The 19971-nt window shown below is 43.4% G+C and overlaps 1 protein-coding gene across 3 annotated transcripts in view; it reads right to left on the bottom strand.

Annotated features, from left to right (window-relative positions):
* Positions 1-17931, bottom strand: part of LOC106612144 (SH3 domain and tetratricopeptide repeat-containing protein 2) — a 63850-nt gene extending 45919 nt beyond the window's left edge. The window contains exons 1-8 of one of the 3 annotated variants that reach the window (XM_045724178.1): positions 17625-17903; positions 10809-10968; positions 6156-6254; positions 4532-4660; positions 3075-3202; positions 2753-2858; positions 2299-2442; positions 1071-1269 (exon numbers count right to left, since the gene is read on the bottom strand). In XM_045724178.1, the coding sequence (XP_045580134.1) occupies positions 1071-1269; positions 2299-2442; positions 2753-2858; positions 3075-3202; positions 4532-4660; positions 6156-6254; positions 10809-10833 (830 nt within the window). In that variant the 5' untranslated portion in view covers positions 10834-10968; positions 17625-17903. Of the gene's footprint in view, positions 1-1070; positions 1270-2298; positions 2443-2752; positions 2859-3074; positions 3203-4531; positions 4661-6155; positions 6255-10808; positions 11454-17624 lie in introns of those variants that run through there. The other 2 variants (XM_014213060.2, XM_014213058.2) reach the window with 2 other exon arrangements.
* Positions 17932-19971: the final 2040 nt, after the last annotated feature.

The raw sequence follows: 19971 nt of genomic DNA on the forward strand, positions 1-19971 counted from the left end.
GTTAGAGACTAGGTAACTCACTGGTAGAAGGGGTATAATTTAGGGGATAGAGACTAGGTAACTCACTGGTAGAAGGGGTATGGGTTAGAGACTAGGTAACTCACTGGTAGAAGGGGTAGAAGTTAGGGATAGAGACTAGGTAACTCACTGGTAGAAGGGGTATAATTTAGGGGATAGAGACTAGGTAACTCACTGGTAGAAGGGGTATGGGTTAGGGGGTAGAGACTAGGTAACTCACTGGTAGAAGGGGTATAATTTAGGGGGTAGAGACTAGGTAACTCACTGGTAGAAGGGGTATAATTTAGGGGGTAGAGACTAGGTAACTCACTGGTAGAAGGGGTATAATTTAGGGGATAGAGACTAGGTAACTCACTGGTAGAAGGGGTATAATTTAGGTGATAGAGACTAGGTAACTCACTGGTAGAAGGGGTATGGGTTAGAGACTAGGTAACTCACTGGTAGAAGGGGTATAATTTAGGGGATAGAGACTAGGTAACTCACTGGTAGAAGGGGTATGGGTTAGAGACTAGGTAACTCACTGGTAGAAGGGGTATGGGTTAGGGGTAGAGACTAGGTAACTCACTGGTAGAAGGGGTATGGGTTAGAGACTAGGTAACTCACTGGTAGAAGGGGTATAATTTAGGGGATAGAGACTAGGTAACTCACTGGTAGAAGGGGTATAATTTAGGGGATAGAGACTAGGTAACTCACTGGTAGAAGGGGTAGAAGTTAGGGGATAGAGACTAGGTAACTCACTGGTAGAAGGGGTATAATTTAGGGGATAGAGACTAGGTAACTCACTGGTAGAAGGGGTATAATTTAGGGGATAGAGACTAGGTAACTCACTGGTAGAAGGGGTATGGGTTAGGGGGTAGAGACTAGGTAACTTACTGGTAGAAGGGGTAGAAGTTAGGGGTAGAGACTAGGTAACTCACTGGTAGAAGGGGTATAATTTAGGGGATAGAGACTAGGTAACTCACTGGTAGAAGGGGTATAATTTAGGGGGTAGAGACTAGGTAACTCACTGGTAGAAGGGGTATAATTTAGGGGATAGAGACTAGGTAACTCACTGGTAGAAGGGGTATGGCAGCGGCTGCATGGTGTTGACAGGCACTAGTCCATGTTGCCCGGTGGAGAGAAGGGTGCCCTCCCAGTGACTGTCCTGCCCCGTGTCTCTAACCATGAGCAAGTCGTTACGTCTGAAACACAGCTCCTCTTCCTCATCACTATGCTCACCACTGCTCACCAGCGCCTTGGCAAAGAACGAACCTAGGGGAGAGAGATACATACAGGTGAATAACATGCAAAGGAACACCACACCAGATGCAGGTTTCTGTAAAGAATTAACATTCGACAGAACTAAAGGATCTTTTCATGGAACTGAGGCTCTGTCCTACGTCACAGAATACTGTTTTAAAAATCCATTCTCATCATACACACGCCTTCCTGTCACTGGCTATTGATTCCTCTCAGCCATTAGGGAGAACAGTGCTTCCTCTTAAAACAGTATGCCTACAATGGAAATGGAAATGCAGGGTAGGAAAATAGCTCTCTAAAGTATTTTAAGTTAATGGCTGACAAACTGTATAGTGAAAAAGGGCACTGTGGTTGTTTTTCTGTTCCATAAGGAGTTCGTAGAGTGTATAATGTCTTCATAACGTGTCCATAAGGAGTTCGTAGAGTGTATAATGTCTTCATAACGTGTCCATAAGGAGTTCGTAGAGTGTATAATGTCTTCATAACGTGTCCATAAGGAGTTCGTAGAGTGTATAATGTCTTCATAACGTGTCCATTAGTAGTTTGTAAACTGTTCATTAGATGTTTTTAATTATTTTTTATTTCACCTTTATTTAACCAGGTAGGCTAGTTGAGAACAAGTTCTCATTTACAACTGCGACCTGGCCAAGATAAAGCAAAGCAGTGCGACACAAACAACAACACAGAGTTACACATGGGAATAACAAGCGTACAGTCAATAACACAATAGAAAAAAAAGAAAGTCTATATACATTGTGTGCAAATGGCGTGAGGAGGTAAGGCAATAAATAGGCCATAGTAGCAAAGTAATTACAATTTAGCAAATTAACACTGGAGTGATGTCTATAAAGACTTCATAAGATGCTGATATGGTGTTCATAACCTGTCATAAGGAGTTCAAGTGTCTATCCCAACCCTTCTGCAGCAGCAGTCCCAGGTAGTGTGGCCAGGTGTTGTTCATAATATGGTTATAATATGTCATAAGGTGTTCATAAGGTGTTCATAGGGTGTTTATAAAGAGTTCATAAGGTGTTCGTTCACCCTCCTGCAGCAGCAGTCCCAGGTAGAGTGTGGCCAGGTGTTCCTCGTCAACAGTCACAGTGATCTCCAGGTCCCTCAGTAGCTCAGTGTCCAGCCAGAATGACTGGTCACATAGGAAATTCTCCAGGCACCGCGCCACATAGCCTGGACATACAAAATACACATAATATGTTCATAACATGTCATAAGGTATTTATAACATGGCATATGGTGTTCATACGTTTCACCACGCCACATAGCCTAGACAAACAACAAAGTAAGAGGAAGTTGTCCCTTCATCCTTATGTAAGGCCTGTTTTTTCCAGGTCGATTCATTAGGATTGGGTGCGGGGACGCTGATCCTAGATCTGTGCCTATTGGCAACTTCTAACCAGGCTGGACATAATAATCAGCTATCAGACTATGTTAATGAGAGTTTCATCCAGGTCAGGTAGACTAGGATAGTACAGCATACCCAGAGCCAGGTAGGTAGAGAACTTCCACATCTCCTCTACAGTCTTGAAGGTGATGACAAAGCTGTCCTTCTCAGCGTGGACAGACAGCAGACGGGCAGACAGGTCCTGTACGGAGGCAGAAGAACCAAAGACATTGATGAAGGAGCAGAGAGGATGCAGAGGTCACCTTTATGTTAAACCGATTCCTGGCCCCTACATCAGGGAGAAAATACTTTTAGCAGGACACTGGTTGGGACTGCACCTTTGGTCTAGGTGAGGTCATCTGTTTCGGCATGCCTTGACCTCTAACTTCTAACCCCTGACCTATGACCTGTGACTAACCTTGAAGAGTTGGATGACGTCCTGACTGTTGCTCTCGACGACCCTGAGTCTGGTACGGAGCGCTTCCTGTAGTTCAGAGTCAGGTATTACACCTGAGCACCGCCGACCGCTGAACACTAGAACCACGTCTACATACACACAAACACACACACAACACACACACACAAACGCATGTACACACGCACATATGCACACGTGCACACACACACACTGTCAGTCTCGACATCACCGGTAGGCGTATTGACTAATACTGTGATATTGTCATGTAGAGGTCAATATGCAGAGGTAAAGCTGTTTATGTGACTTTTCGATAAAGGTAAGTGAGTGTATTACAGAGCCATTCTTAGTGAGTGTATTACAGAGCCATTCTCAGTGAGTGTATTACAGAGCCATTCTCAGTGAGTGTATTACAGAGCCATTCTCAGTGAGTGTATTACAGAGCCATTCTCAGTGAGTGTATTACAGAGCCATTCTCAGTGAGTGTATTACAGAGCCATTCTCAGTGAGTGTATTACAGAGCCATTCTCAGGGAGTGTATTACAGAGCCATTCTCAGGGAGTGTATTACAGAGCCATTCTCAGTGAGTGTATTACAGAGCCATTCTCAGTGAGTGTATTACAGAGCCATTCTCAGGGAGTGTATTACAGAGCCATTCTCAGGGAGTGTATTACAGAGCCATTCTCAGGGAGTGTATTACAGAGCCATTCTCAGTGAGTGTATTACAGAGCCATTCTCAGTGAGTGTATTACAGAGCCATTCTCAGTGAGTGTATTACAGAGCCATTCTCAGTGAGTGTATTACAGAGCCATTCTCAGGGAGTGTATTACAGAGCCATTCTCAGGGAGTGTATTACAGAGCCATTCTCAGTGAGTGTATTACAGAGCCATTCTCAGGGAGTGTATTACAGAGCTCAGTGAGCTCATTGAGTGTCTCAGTGTTAGACAAGGAATAACAGATCTATTACAGCCTTGAGTGACTCTTAGTGGACGTTTAAAAGGGACCGTTTAACATTAGGTCCATTTAGGAGAGAGCTAGACAGGAACCTGCTGGAGGAAAGTCACAGATTATCATAGAGTAGCTAAGTAGCTGTGTCTACTGCAACATTAACGTTAAGGGAAGATGAAGAGTCATCAGTTTTCTTGCAGGATTCTGACATACAAACAGACAACATGAATGATAAAGTAATGATCTAGACGACTGAATAGAATAGAGACAGGATACAGTAGAGATGCTGTGATAGCATCAACACCAACATATCCACAATAAGCATCCCACCTCACAGCCATGACCAGCAGCTGTTAACACTACATTAGCAGTTAGCACATCCCTAGCAGGAATAGAGAGATAAACACCCTGGCTGTCCCAAATAGCATCGTATGGGTCAAAAGTAGCACCTATAGGTAATCGGGTGCCATTTGGAACACATCCGTACAGAGTATCTGTGAGTAGAACAGTACCTGAGGAGAACCTCTCTCCCATGGCCAGTGACACGGTGCTTCCTCTGGTGAACGCCTCCTTCCTTGTCCAGTAACTGTCCAGCTCCACCTCCCCTTCTCCAGACTCCACCCCCGGACCCTCCTCCTCCCCTGGAGAAACCAGGAAACAGAGGTCAGGTCAGAGGATCCCTCAGGAAGGAAGGGGGTGATACAGTTGTTTGGGGGTTGATTTAAAAAAAAGACTTTCAGCAACATGTGCTCTGTAAGCAAGTTCAAGATCATCCATCAACCTTGTTGTGTGACAACTATGAAGGGGGATGGAGACCAAATAGTGGACATGTCTACAAAACAACCCTAGCAGTCACGTCCTGACCATAGTAAGTGGTTATTTTCTATGGTAGAGTAGGTCAGGGCGTGACAGGGGGTGTTTGTCTATGTTTTGTATTTCTATGTTCAGTTTCTAGTGTTGTATTTATATGTTGGTTTTGTTTGGTATGATCTCCAATTAGAGGCAGCTGGTCATCGTTGTCTCTAATTGGAGGTCATATTTAAGGTGATGTTTGTCCCACCTGTTTTTGTGGGTGATTATTTGTGAGTAGTGTTTGTTTCTCCTCTGCGTCACGGTTTGTTGTTTTTGTATATTTCAGTTATTTGATGTATTGTATAGGTTCACGGATTAAATACATATGTGGAACTACAACCATGCTGCACTTTGGTCCGATCCTTTAGACAACTGTGACACCAGCATTTACCATCATTTAGTGTCCACATTGCTTCATTGTCTATCCTTCTGGAATGCAAACCAGTCAAGGTAACGAGACAAAGTGACAGAATTGGTAGTTTGTCTATGTTACTTATGAGAGAACATGCACACTAAAGTTGCATATCTGCTGGTGTACAGTATATTCTTTGATCCAGCTGATGAGGGTTTCAATAGTGCTGAGTTTGTTTCTCCAGAACATCAACAGGACATGAAGAGTCTATCATAGCCCACACATCTATTACCGTACTACAGCTCCCAGATGGTCTATTACAATATAATGACCTGCTCTGGTTGTCCTGACAGGGCTTTGTGACCGGTGACGGCTTCACACACACGTGTTCACACACACACACGCACACACCCACACACACACACACACACACACACACACACACACACACACACACACACACACACACACACACACACACACAAACAAACACAGACAAACAAACACAGACACACACACACACACACACAGACACAGACACACAAACACAGAAACACACACACACACAAAGGCTTTATGAGCGGCTGGGCTGGCTTCCCCATGTTGTTGTCCCATTGTACAGAGAGGATGTCCCAAACACATCCTCAATCTGGGACTGACCGGTGACCGGTGGCATGACACAACAGCCTGAAAGAATACTCTCGAGCAGCCAGAAAGAATCCTCCCACTTAAATGACCACTGTTATGTTGTTTAGGCTACAGCGTAATACAATGTTTCATTGTTTGCTACAGTACAAATCCAGAAGCATTCAAACTCCAAATTAGTCTGGGCAATATAGCTCATGCAGGACATGGGAAGGAGGAACATAATTGGGATAGAATCAGCTGGATGTTTTGTGAAGGTCATCGAAGGCTTTTTTACTGTACTCTACCTCGATTCGTAACATCATTTCCTGTGAAGTGCTCATTGGTTCCCGCTAGCGTGTACGGTGGTTCCCTCCATAGTGCATCCAGCTCAGCAGGGGAGATGTCTGGGAGGGGGGAAGGAGATAAGTGTGACACACATCAGTATATGGTCGCTTTCCCCTGATCAGACGTTGCATGCATCAACCAATGGTTGCACGCCACGTCATCGACTGTGCCGTCGGGCACCAGATTGCTATAGATTATGATGTGGTTAGCTGATAAAGTACCTATCCAGGAGATTAGTTTAACATACATCTGTAAATGTCTGGGAGGGGGAAGGAGATTAGTGTAACACAAAGTAGTAAACACCATCAAGGGGTGCATGTCAATTGTCTAAAGTGGATTCCTCTCCTTATATCTCCATCAATAGTCTGATGAGGGGAAGGATACCAGGAAGGATAGATTTACTAGTCCTGAAGGAAAATTGTGTTGGTTGAAAATGTTGTATCACAAACATGTCAAACAGCAAATAGTAAACAGACATGTATCGTCTTTACAAGAAAAGCAGCTAGCCATCAGACATCGTTTGATAGCGCTTCCCAATCCTGGTCCTGGGGAGCCCAAAGGTTGCAAATGTTTGTTTTTGCCATAGCAGTATGGCCTTACCAGCCACCCTGGTCTACAGACAGATACTAACACTATGGCCTCACCAGCCACCCTGATCTAGAGACAGATACTAGCACTATGGCCTCACCAGCCACCCTGATCTAGAGACAGATAGTAGCACTATGGCCTTACCAGCCACCCTGATCTAGAGACAGATACTAACACTATGGCCTTACCAGCCACCCTGATCTAGAGACAGATACTAACACTATGGCCTCACCAGCCACCCTGATCTAGAGACAGATACTAGCACTATGGCCTCACCAGCCACCCTGATCTAGAGACAGATAGTAGCACTATGGCCTCACCAGACACCCTGGTCTAGAGACAGATACTAACACTATGGCCTCACCAGCCACCCTGATCTAGAGACAGATACTAACACTATGGCCTCACCAGCCACCCTGATCTAGAGACAGATACTAACACTATGGCCTCACCAGCCACCCTGATCTAGAGACAGATACTAACACTATGGCCTCACCAGACACCCTGGTCTACAGACAGATACTAACACTATGGTCTCACCAGCCACCCTGATCTAGAGACAGATACTAACACTATGGCCTTACCAGCCACCCTGATCTAGAGACAGATACTAACACTATGGCCTCACCAGCCACCCTGATCTAGAGACAGATACTAACACTATGGCCTTACCAGCCACCCTGATCTAGAGACAGATACTAGCAGTATGGCCTTACCAGCCACCCTGATCTAGAGACAGATACTAACACTATGGCCTTACCAGCCACCCTGATCTAGAGACAGATACTAACACTATGGCCTTACCAGCCACCCTGATCTAGAGACAGATACTAACACTATGGCCTTACCAGCCACCCTGATCTAGAGACAGATACTAGCACTATGGCCTTACCAGCCACCCTGATCTAGAGACAGATACTAACACTATGGTCTCACCAGCCACCCTGATCTAGAGACAGATACTAACACTATGGCCTTACCAGCCACCCTGATCTAGAGACAGATACTAACACTATGGCCTCACCAGCCACCCTGATCTAGAGACAGATACTAACACTATGGCCTTACCAGCCACCCTGATCTAGAGACAGATACTAACACTATGGCCTTACCAGCCACCCTGATCTAGAGACAGATACTAACACTATGGCCTTACCAGCCACCCTGATCTAGAGACAGATACTAACACTATGGCCTCACCAGCCACCCTGATCTAGAGACAGATACTAACACTATGGCCTCACCAGCCACCCTGATCTAGAGACAGATACTAACACTATGGCCTTACCAGCCACCCTGATCTAGAGACAGATACTAACACTATGGCCTTACCAGCCACCCTGATCTAGAGACAGATACTAACACTATGGCCTCACCAGCCACCCTGATCTAGAGACAGATACTAGCACTATGGCCTTACCAGCCACCCTGATCTAGAGACAGATACTAGCACTATGGCCTTACCAGCCACCCTGATCTAGAGACAGATACTAGCACTATGGCCTCACCAGCCACCCTGATCTAGAGACAGATACTAACACTATGGTCTCACCAGCCACCCTGATCTAGAGACAGATACTAGCACTATGGCCTTACCAGCCACCCTGATCTAGAGACAGATACTAGCACTATGGCCTTACCAGCCACCCTGATCTAGAGACAGATACTAACACTATGGCCTTACCAGCCACCCTGATCTAGAGACAGATACTAACACTATGGCCTTACCAGCCACCCTGATCTAGAGACAGATACTAACACTATGGCCTTACCAGCCACCCTGATCTAGAGACAGATACTAACACTATGGCCTTACCAGCCACCCTGATCTAGAGACAGATACTAACACTATGGCCTCACCAGCCACCCTGGTCTACAGACAGATACTAACACTATGGCCTTACCAGCCACCCTGATCTAGAGACAGATAGTAGCACTATGGCCTCACCAGCCACCCTGATCTAGAGACAGATACTAACACTATGGCCTCACCAGCCACCCTGATCTAGAGACAGATACTAGCACTATGGCCTTACCAGCCACCCTGATCTAGAGACAGATACTAACACTATGGCCTTACCAGCCACCCTGATCTAGAGACAGATACTAACACTATGGCCTTACCAGCCACCCTGATCTAGAGACAGATACTAACACTATGGCCTTACCAGCCACCCTGATCTAGAGACAGATACTAACACTATGGCCTCACCAGCCACCCTGATCTAGAGACAGATACTAGCACTATGGCCTTACCAGCCACCCTGATCTAGAGACAGATACTAACACTATGGCCTTACCAGCCACCCTGATCTAGAGACAGATACTAGCACTATGGCCTCACCAGCCACCCTGATCTAGAGACAGATACTAACACTATGGCCTTACCAGCCACCCTGATCTAGAGACAGATACTAACACTATGGCCTCACCAGCCACCCTGATCTAGAGACAGATACTAACACTATGGCCTTACCAGCCACCCTGATCTAGAGACAGATACTAACACTATGGCCTTACCAGCCACCCTGATCTAGAGACAGATACTAACACTATGGCCTCACCAGCCACCCTGATCTAGAGACAGATACTAACACTATGGCCTCACCAGCCACCCTGATCTAGAGACAGATACTAACACTATGGCCTCACCAGACACCCTGGTCTACAGACAGATACTAACACTATGGTCTCACCAGCCACCCTGATCTAGAGACAGATACTAACACTATGGCCTTACCAGCCACCCTGATCTAGAGACAGATACTAACACTATGGCCTCACCAGCCACCCTGATCTACAGACAGATACTAACACTATGGCCTTACCAGCCACCCTGATCTAGAGACAGATACTAGCACTATGGCCTTACCAGCCACCCTGATCTAGAGACAGATACTAACACTATGGTCTCACCAGCCACCCTGATCTAGAGACAGATACTAACACTATGGCCTCACCAGCCACCCTGATCTAGAGACAGATACTAACACTATGGCCTCACCAGCCACCCTGATCTAGAGACAGATACTAGCACTATGGCCTTACCAGCCACCCTGATCTAGAGACAGATACTAACACTATGGCCTCACCAGCCACCCTGATCTAGAGACAGATACTAACACTATGGCCTTACCAGCCACCCTGATCTAGAGACAGATACTAACACTATGGCCTTACCAGCCACCCTGATCTAGAGACAGATACTAACACTATGGCCTTACCAGCCACCCTGATCTAGAGACAGATACTAACACTATGGCCTCACCAGCCACCCTGATCTAGAGACAGATACTAACACTATGGCCTCACCAGACACCCTGGTCTACAGACAGATACTAGCACTACACACCTGGTTCAAATAATCAAAGCTTGATGATGAGTTGATTATTAGATGTAGATGTGTGGTGCTAGGGCAAAATCCAAAACGTGCACCCCCTGGGGTCCAGGGACCAGGATTGGGAAACGCTGTGGTAAGGGTTGACAGGGGATGGGAAACACAATGGCAAGAAGCAGATAGGTCACACAATGACCCACAGACAAACATCTGCACTGACATCATCAGCCAAAACCCCACACAACACTGAACGTTACCAATGAAACAACAGCTCAGCAAGACGAGAGAACATTCAGACTAGAACACACTCAGACGAGGACAAGCATGCCCTGTAAATGGAACAAAACAACGGTAAGCCTTTGTGTATTGTATACAAAACTGTATTGGTAAGCTCCAGCTGACAGTCAATGTCAAAATTGTCTTCATGCTTTTTGACCTTGTCGTAATAGTGGTAATATTACCCAACATGGCAGAGAGACTCTCTACACAGGACAAAGCATGAAGACAAGACAATACACAATGATTGACTGGTCCGTTATCCTGCCCTGAGACACAGAACACAACAAACTATACAGTTTAGTAACAATATGAGTGACAGGACTGCAACTACAGTACACACAACAAGCACAATCAAACACCACCTAACACAGCGTCACACTGACACACCATGCCCTGTACTATACTATACCTTCATGGGATAGCCTGTTACCCATATCATATAGATATACCTACAGCAGCAGTATCTGTCTGAATGAGAGAGTTTACTGCTCTCTGTCTTCTCATGTCAGTGACCGACTAGCCTCAGCTACAGGCTGTGGGTACAGACGGCAGGGTGAAGTGGAACCAACCTGGGAAGAGAGGGCAGCGTTTGAGAAGCGGAGAGCAGCAGGAGGACGAGGAGGCCCGGAGAGGAGTGCAACAGCACCACGCCATGTGTACCAGCAGCTTACAGCTCCCAGAAATCAATGCTGCCAACAGCCGCAGCTCTCAGCACAGCTCTCAGCTACTAAGCATTCAGACTGACTGTCTGGTGGTCTGGCTCTGTCTGTCCTCAGAGACAGCTCTCTCTTTTTCTCTCCTGCTCTGATCTCTCTCTCTCTCGTTCTGATCTCTCTCTCTCTTTCCTGCTCTGATCTCTCTTTCTCACTTTCTCTTTTTCTGATCTCTCTCTCTCTCCTGTGTTGGATGTCTGATCTGTCACTTTCGTTCTCTCTCCAGTTAAGTCTCTTTAGAGCTTCTTCCTGTATCTCTCTAACCCCGTCTATCCTCTACTACAATCCTCTCTCTCTCTCTCTCTCTCTCTCTCCTCTTTCTCTGGAAATTCATCTCTCCCTCTCTCCCCCCTCCACCACCCACACACCTCTCTCTCCCTCTCTCTCTCTCTCTCTCTCTCTCTCGCTGCTGCCCAGTCTGTGAATACACAAAGCACTCTTTTCTGATGGCATGTGTGAGTGGGGTGGTTAGTGAGAGAGAATGTGTGTGTGTGTGTGTATGTGTGTATGTGTGTGTGTGTGTGTGTGTGTGTGTGTGTGTGTGTGTGTGTGTGTGTGTGTGTGTGTGTGTGTGTGTGTGTGTGTGTGTGTGTGTGTGTGTGTGTGTGTGTGTGAGAGAGAGAGAGAGAGAGAGACCCCACTGTTTGTGCTGCTGAGACAGAGTAGTGCTGACCAACTGTAAGAGAATGCCAGCAGAGTGCAGCAGGCTACAAGGTCACTCTACAAGAGGTTACTGGGCACAGGTCTAAGATCAGCTTACCCTCCCCCACTCATAACCAGTAGAGGGGACAACACAAAACAAACCTTTCCCATGATCAGGGGAAACACCATCCTACTCTCTGCAAGGTCACAAAGCGGTGCTGATCTAGGAGTGCTGACTGAGGATCAGTTTAGTCTTTCAGATCATAATGAATACGATTTTATAGACAGGGGGAACCTGATCCTAGATCAGCTCTACTACTCAGATGCATCGTTAATACCCGCCCATAGGGACAGGGACTGGGATCAGATGGGGAGTTCTGATTGGCCGAAAGCTTGAGTGCTGTACATTGTGGGAGGATGCTACGGTGTTCAAATAAAACGCTTTGAAACACAAAACTAGTGGCAACTGAGCTGCACAAACTTAGAGTATTGAAACATCATCATGAGATGTTTTGAAACATGACATGGTGTGTTGTAACACTACTTAATCAAGAGTTGTGCAACACCATGCCACGGACAGGGAGCACTAACAGAAAGGTTTAAAAAACTATTATGGTGTTTCGAGTTTCCAATTCCTGTAAATGGGATTCACTTCTCTTGTTGTTTATTCCCTTTTCTTGTTGTTTATTCCCTTCTCTTGTCGTTTATTCACTTCTCTTGTTGTTTATTCCCTTCTCTTGTTGTTTATTCCCTTCTTTTGTCGTTTATTAACTTCTCTTGTTGTTTATTCCCTTTTCTTGTTGTTTATTCCCTTCTTTTATCGTTTATTAACTTCTCTTGTTGTTTATTCCCTTCTCTTGTTGTTTATTCCCTTCTTTTATCGTTTATTAACTTCTCTTGTTGTTTATTCCCTTTTCTTGTTGTTTATTCCCTTCTTTTATCGTTTATTAACTTCTCTTGTTGTTTATTCCCTTCTCTTGATGTTTATTCCCTTCTCTTGTTGTTTATTAACTTCTCTTGTTGTTTATTAACTTCTCTTGTTGTTTATTCACTTCTCTTGTTGTTTATTCCCTTCTCTTGTTGTTTATTCCCTTCTCTTGTTGTTTATTCCCTTCTCTTGTTGTTTATTCCCTTCTCTTGTTGTTTATTCCCTTCTCTTGTTGTTTATTCCCTTCTCTTGTTGTTTATTCCATTCTCTTGTTGTTTATTCCCTTTTATTGTTGTTTATTCCCTTCTCTTGTTGTTTATTCCCTTCTCTTGTTGTTTATTCCATTCTCTTGTTGTTTATTCCCTTCTCTTGTTGTTTATTCCCTTCTCTTGTTGTTTATTCCCTTCTCTTGATGTTTATAACCCTTCTCTTGATGTTTATTCCCTTCTCTTGTTGTTTATTCCCTTCTCTTGTTGTTTATTCCCTTCTCTTGTTGTTTATTCCCTTCTCTTGTTGTTTATTCCCTTCTCTTGATGTTTATTCCCTTCTCTTGTTGTTTATTCCCTTCTCTTGTTGTTTATTCCCTTCTCTTGATGTTTATTCCCTTCTCTTGATGTTTATTCCCTTCTCTTGTTGTTTATTCCCTTTTCATATTGTTTATTCCCTTCTCTAATTGTTTATTCCCTTCTCTTGATGTTTATTCCCTTCTCTTGTTGTTTATTCCCTTCTCTTGTTGTTTATTCCCTTTTCATATTGTTTATTCCCTTCTCTAATTGTTTATTCCCTTCTCTAATTGTTAAATTCCCTTCTCTTATATGGCCTGTTGATAAACTCAAGCATGCAGTATTAATGAAAAAGCAGGCCTTCATTTGCAACAAAAACAAATAAATGATAATTGAATGAAAATTGCAGCTTGCCTTGGCTTCTAGCATAGCACCCATTAGCGTCTGAAATGCTACACAAAACACACGTTCTTGTTGAGTGAATTCCTTTTTCTGTCTAAATAAAGCATTGAAAATAAAGTTGGAATCTTATTCAGACTTGAGATCTGTTGACTTAATATGGACTTATGTAAAAAAAAAAAGGCCATGTTTTATAGACTCAAGTCCATGTTAAGTCTGTATATCACAAGTCTGAATAGGGCCCCATGTGCTCAGTGTAACAACGGTGGTTCATCACAACAGTTAAGTCTGAAGACTGGCTGAGTCAGTGTTTTGGACAGTGTTTTGACAAGCAGGAGACCCGGGTTCAAATTCATATTGTCACGCACATACCAGCTTTATGCTGTAAATGTTATCTCTGCTATAAGTTGGACATGTTATCTCTGCTATAAGTTGGATATGTCTCTGCTATAAGTTGGACATGTTATCTCTGCTATAAGTTGGATATGTCTCTGCTATAAGTTGGACATGTTATCTCTGCTATAAGTTGGACATGTTATCTCTGCTATAAGTTGGACATGTTATCTCTGCTATAAGTTGGACATGTTATCTCTGCTATAAGTTGGATATGTCTCTGCTATAAGTTGGACATGTTATCTCTGCTATAAGTTGGACATGTCTCTGCTATAAGTTGGACATGTTATCTCTGCTATAAGTTGGACATGTCTCTGCTATAAGTTGGATATGTCTCTGCTATAAGTTGGACATGTTATCTCTGCTATAAGTTGGACATGTCTCTGCTATAAGTTGGACATGTTATCTCTGCTATAAGTTGGACATGTTATCTCTGATATAAGTTGGATACGTCTCTGCTATAAGTTGGACATGTCTCTGCTATAAGTTGGACATGTCTCTGCTATAAGTTGGACATGTTATCTCTGCTATAAGTTGGACATGTTATCTCTGATATAAGTTGGACATGTCTCTGCTATAAGTTGGACATGTTATCTCTGCTATAAGTTGGACATGTTATCTCTGCTATAAGTTGGACATGTCTCTGCTATAAGTTGGACATGTTATCTCTGCTATAAGTTGGACATGTTATCTCTGCTATAAGTTGGATATGTCTCTGCTATAAGTTGGACATGTTATCTCTGCTATAAGTTGGACATGTCTCTGCTATAAGTTGGACATGTTATCTCTGCTATAAGTTGGACATGTCTCTGCTATAAGTTGGACATGTTATCTCTGCTATAAGTTGAACATGTCTCTGCTATAAGTTGGACATGTTATCTCTGCTATAAGTTGAACATGTCTCTGCTATAAGTTGGACATGTTATCTCTGCTATAAGTTGAACATTTTATCTCTACCATAAGTTTAACATGTTATCTCTGCTATAAGTTGAACATTTTATCTCTGCTATAAGTTGGACATTTTATCTCTGCCATAAATTGAACATGTTATCTCTGCTATATGTTACCTTACATAATCCTAAACATTTTGAATGTAACATAATTTATAACCTCACAATGAGCCTGGCAGATGTAGTATTAATTACTGCCATTGCCTACCCTAGGAAAAGTATTCAATTTCCCGTGTCCTCTTTAACATTTGAACATATTTCAGCAAACTGTGGACAAATATGATAGCTCTGTCTATTAATCTCAATACATTTATAAAATGTGTCACTGGAAATGAATGTATGAGAGAGACAGTCTGAAAAATAATTTTTGTGATTTGATGCTGCCTTTTACATGTTCTGAAACCCCCAAAAGGTGTTTTCACAAGTTCCCAACTCTCTCTTAAAAAACACCAATGTTACCAGAGTGTACCTTGTGATTAATTCAAATGTCTGCCGCAGTACTGTTTCAGAGTACTTCCATTCTGTTTTAAACCACATTCTACTGTATGTATCAACACACAGTGGGGTTTCAATTCAAAGACCTCAGCTTAGGTGCACTACTTTTCATGGTTTCAGTACTCAATGATGGTGTTTTGAGTCTTTCTATTTTAACAGTGTAGGGGTAAGGAATGGGGTAGGTAGGGCATAACTAATCAAACCCTCATTGCCTACTTTCCACTTCTCTCTCCCTCTCTCTGTCATCCATTATTTCCATGCTAAAGTCAAGAAAACGAGGATGAAAATGCTCTTTCTCTAGAAACAACACCGGTCACTCCATTGAGGCATCCACGGTTGAGTCCCAAATTGCTCCCTATTCCCTATGTAGTGCACTACTTTTGGCCAGAGCCTTATGGGTCCTGGTCAAAAGTAGTGCACTATATAGGGAATAAGGTGCAATTTAGGACGAAGGCCATGTCCTGATTGAATCAGTGTGTCTTGTGAGTCAGACAGCTGTAAACAGCCTGAGGCTCTTTACAGGAGAAACAACACTCTGTTTCCAGACACCGACAGACACATTACAGAGAGATCTAATAGAGCAGGTTGACTCCCAAATGGTACCCTATTCCCTATGTAGTGCACTACTTTAGACCAGAGCTCTATCTGGTCAAAAGCCCTATCGGCCCTGACCAAAAGTAGTACACTACACTATAGGGAATAGAGAGGCCCCAGGAAGGCAGGCTCCTGAGCTCCTTATTACACAGGCTGGAGCACAGCATGTTGAAACGACAAACTGTTGTCCAACAGAGGATTTATACCCATATCTTCATCATCATGTCACAGACAAATCAATCATCTGATTCTAATGTAGACTAAGTCACAATGCCCTCCAAACACCTTGGCTGCTGTTGATCTAGCTAGACGTTGTTACATTCAAAGATACATTTGCAGAAATGCTTCCGCATTTATGTAAGGTGTTTTCAGTCCCGTAGTAGGGAATCATGATCAGGAAATGTCATCCGTACGTTGCGGAATGTTCTAATGCATTCAATTTGATGACATCACAATGACACGCTAACTCATTCTCATTCCGTGGCATTCTGTAATGAACGTTGCTGCCAGCAGAACAGTTAACATTCTAAACTACTCAAGAGGTTAACAGTTCATGGATGTCAATGAGGAGCAATGGAGAAGAGCAGAGTCAGAAAAACTGACAGATTTCTTTTAAACTTCCCTCCATGTTAGCACAATTATTCTAATTGGGATTCTAGATCAATAGAATATCATTGTTACAGAACTTTTGATGCCAATATGAAGCCTAAGAACCTTCATAAACCTCAAACCTATATAGCTGGGCTATGGGTTCAACTGTATGGCTGTGGGGAAAGCGTGTATGAAATGGATGTCAGTGAGGGACAGGGGTAATATGAGACAGACAGGGGGCTCTAAGTTTAGCCTAACCCCCTGGAACAACACACGCCTGTGTGTCTGTGACTGAACTACAGCTGAGATATCCCCTCACTACAGTACAGTGGCTAACACAGAGAAACACACACACTTATCTACTGCAAATCATAGTCTAACGATCACACATTATCCATTGATCTCTTTTATTGCCTATGTCCTCAGATGGCAAGGAGAGAGAGACAGAGTGAGAGAGAGAGACAGAGAGTGAGCGAGAGAGAGAGAGACAGTGAGAGAGACAGAGAGAGAGAGAGAGAGAGAGTCCAGTCTACATTTTTTTCCCTCTTGAAGAGTAGGGGTGAAAGTAGTTTAATAAACATTCACAAAACACACACACTCCAATTGCACACCAGTGATACACACTCAGTAAACATTTTAGAGAGAGAGCGAGAGAGCGACAGATAGAGAGAGAGAGAGAGAGAGAGAGAGAGAGAGAGAGAGAGAGAGAGAGAAAGAGACCACTGTAATTGTATGAAGCCATAATATGACATTTGAAATGTCTCTATTCCTTAGGAACTTTTGTGAGTGTAATGTTTACTGTTCATTTTTTATTATTTATTTCACTGTTTATTACCTATTTCACTTGCTTTGGCAATGTAAACATATTTCCCATGCCAATAAAGCCCTTTGAACTGAATTAAGTTGAATTGAGAGAGAGTAGGACAAACACACACACACAGTATAAGTTCAAGACAAAGTGGAACTTAAACATACTCAATGAATACAGACAGATAGTTAGAGAGAAGAGTGTCTCACCTCTGTCCTGCTGTCTGTTCTCTCCTGTCACTTCATTCCTCATGAGGGTGGTATTGGTACAGTAGTCCAGTACAGTAGTCCCAGTGTGTCCTCAGTCTGTTCACTGCCCAGTGAGGGAAACTTTCCCATCCGCCAGGCTAAAGCACAGTCATTCTGCTCCTGTCCCTGTTCCTGTGTTTGGATAGAGCAATGGACAGCAGTGATTTCAGCCGTGAGAGAGTGTCTGACAGTGTGTGAGAAAGAGTGTGTGACAGTGTGTGAGAACAGAGTATGTTTGTGAGAAGAGACTGTGTGTATGTCAGGGGCAGCATGACTCTGACAACTGAGGAAGTACTGAAACTCCTCCCCCTCCAACTTCTATGGGACAGGGTTTCCACTAGATAACAGCAATAAACTCAGATTCCACGGTCACAACATCAAAACTGGCAACAACAGAAACATTTGGGAAACAAATCTACTTAATTTAAGGTTAGGGTTAGGCATAAGGTTAGCAGTGTGGTTAAGGTTAGGGTTAATGTTAGCAGTGTGGTTAAGGTTAGTTTTAAGGTTAAGGTTAGATTCAAAATACAATTTTAACAGGAGAAATTGTAGAATTGGGCAGGGTTTAGCCATAATTATGACTGTTGGTGTGTTAACTAGTGATGAGTCTTACGACACATGCTGCGGTTACTGTCTCAGGCTGCGTGGAGTGTAATCCACCAAGACTCTATGCCACAAAAAGTTACAAAACCTGGCCAGATAATTTCATGTCATCGGTCTCAAGTCAAAGTCGAGTCCCGAAGTCTTGAGGCACCATGTCCAAGTCAAGTCTCAAGTTATTTTATTTTCTATCAAGTTGAGTCTAAAGTCAGCAAATTTGTGACTCGAGTCCACGACTCTGGTGATGATCACGGGACAGAGACAGCTCTCTCTCTCTTTTTCTCAATTTAAGAGTTTTATTGGCATGGGAAACATATGATAACATTGCCAAAGCAAGTGAAGTAGATATTAAACAAAAGTGAAATAAACAATAAAAATTAACAGTAAGCATTACACTCAAAGAAGTTCCAAAATAATAAACACATTTCAGATGTCATATTATGTGCAAATAGTTCAAGTACAAAAGGGAAAATAAATAAGCATGAATATGGGTTGTATTTACAATGGTGTTTGTTCTTCACTGGTTGCCCTTTTCTTGTGGCAACAAGTCACAAATCTTGCTGCTGTGATGTCACACTGTGGTATTTCACCCAGTAGATATGGGAGTTTAACAAAATTGGGTTTGTTCATTCGAATTCCCTGTGGATCTGTGTAATCTGAGGGAAATATGTGCCTCTAATATGGTCATACATTTGGCAGGAGGTTAGGAAGTGCAGCTCAGTTTCCACCTCATTTTGTGGGCAGTGTGCACATAGCCTGTCTTCTCTTGAGAGCCAGGTCTGCCTACAGCAGCCTTTGTCAATGCCAAGGCTATGCTCACTGAGTCTGTACATAGTCAAAGCTTTCCTTCAGTTTGGGTCAGTCACAGTGGTCAGGTATTCTGCCACTGTGTACTCTCTGTTTAGGGCCAAATAGCATTCATTTGCTTTCTTTTTTTGTTAATTCTTTCCAATGTGTCAAGTAATTATCTTTTTGTTTTCTCATGATTTGGTTGGGTCTAAATGTGTTGCTGTTCTGGGGCTCTGTGGGGTCTGTTTGTGTTTGTGAACAGAGCCCCGGGACCAGCTTGCTTAGGAGACTCTTCTCCAGGTTCATCTCTCTGTAGGTGATGGCTTTTCTGGATTTTGATAATATCGGCCTAATTTTGCTTTATATGCTTTATTTGGTGTTTTATGCGGAGTCTCAATTTGGTGTTTGTCCTATTTTGTGAACTCTTGGTTGATGAGTGGACCACAGAACTCACAACCATGAACCACTGATTCTCTCTCTCTGTCCTCTCATGCTCTCTCTTCTCTCTCTCTGTATCTCATCTTTCTCTTCACTCTCGCTCTCTCTCTCCCTCTCTCTCTCTTCTCTCTCCTCTGTTTTCTTTCTCTGTCTCTCTGTCTCTCTCTCTCTCTCTCTTCTCTCTCCTCTGTTTTATTTCACTGTCTCTCTCTCTCTCTTTCTCAACCATTTACTCTATCACTTTCTGAGCTTTCTCTGTAGACAAATTATAAACCCACTGCTGTGTATTCTTCGTTGTGTGTGTGCATGTATGTGTGTGTGCGTGTGTCTGTGTGGGTGAGTGTGAGTGAGTGTGTGACTGTGTTTCTCTGTGTTTTCCCCCTGATAGCTTGGTTAAATATAAACTCTGGACCTGATTGTGTATCCCTGGTCCCAGTGAGCCTTGACAAAGTCACCCTGAGAAAGAATAACACACTGAACA

This window comes from Salmo salar, chromosome ssa09, assembly GCF_905237065.1.
Source record: "Salmo salar chromosome ssa09, Ssal_v3.1, whole genome shotgun sequence".
Taxonomy (NCBI): Eukaryota; Metazoa; Chordata; class Actinopteri; order Salmoniformes; family Salmonidae; genus Salmo; species Salmo salar.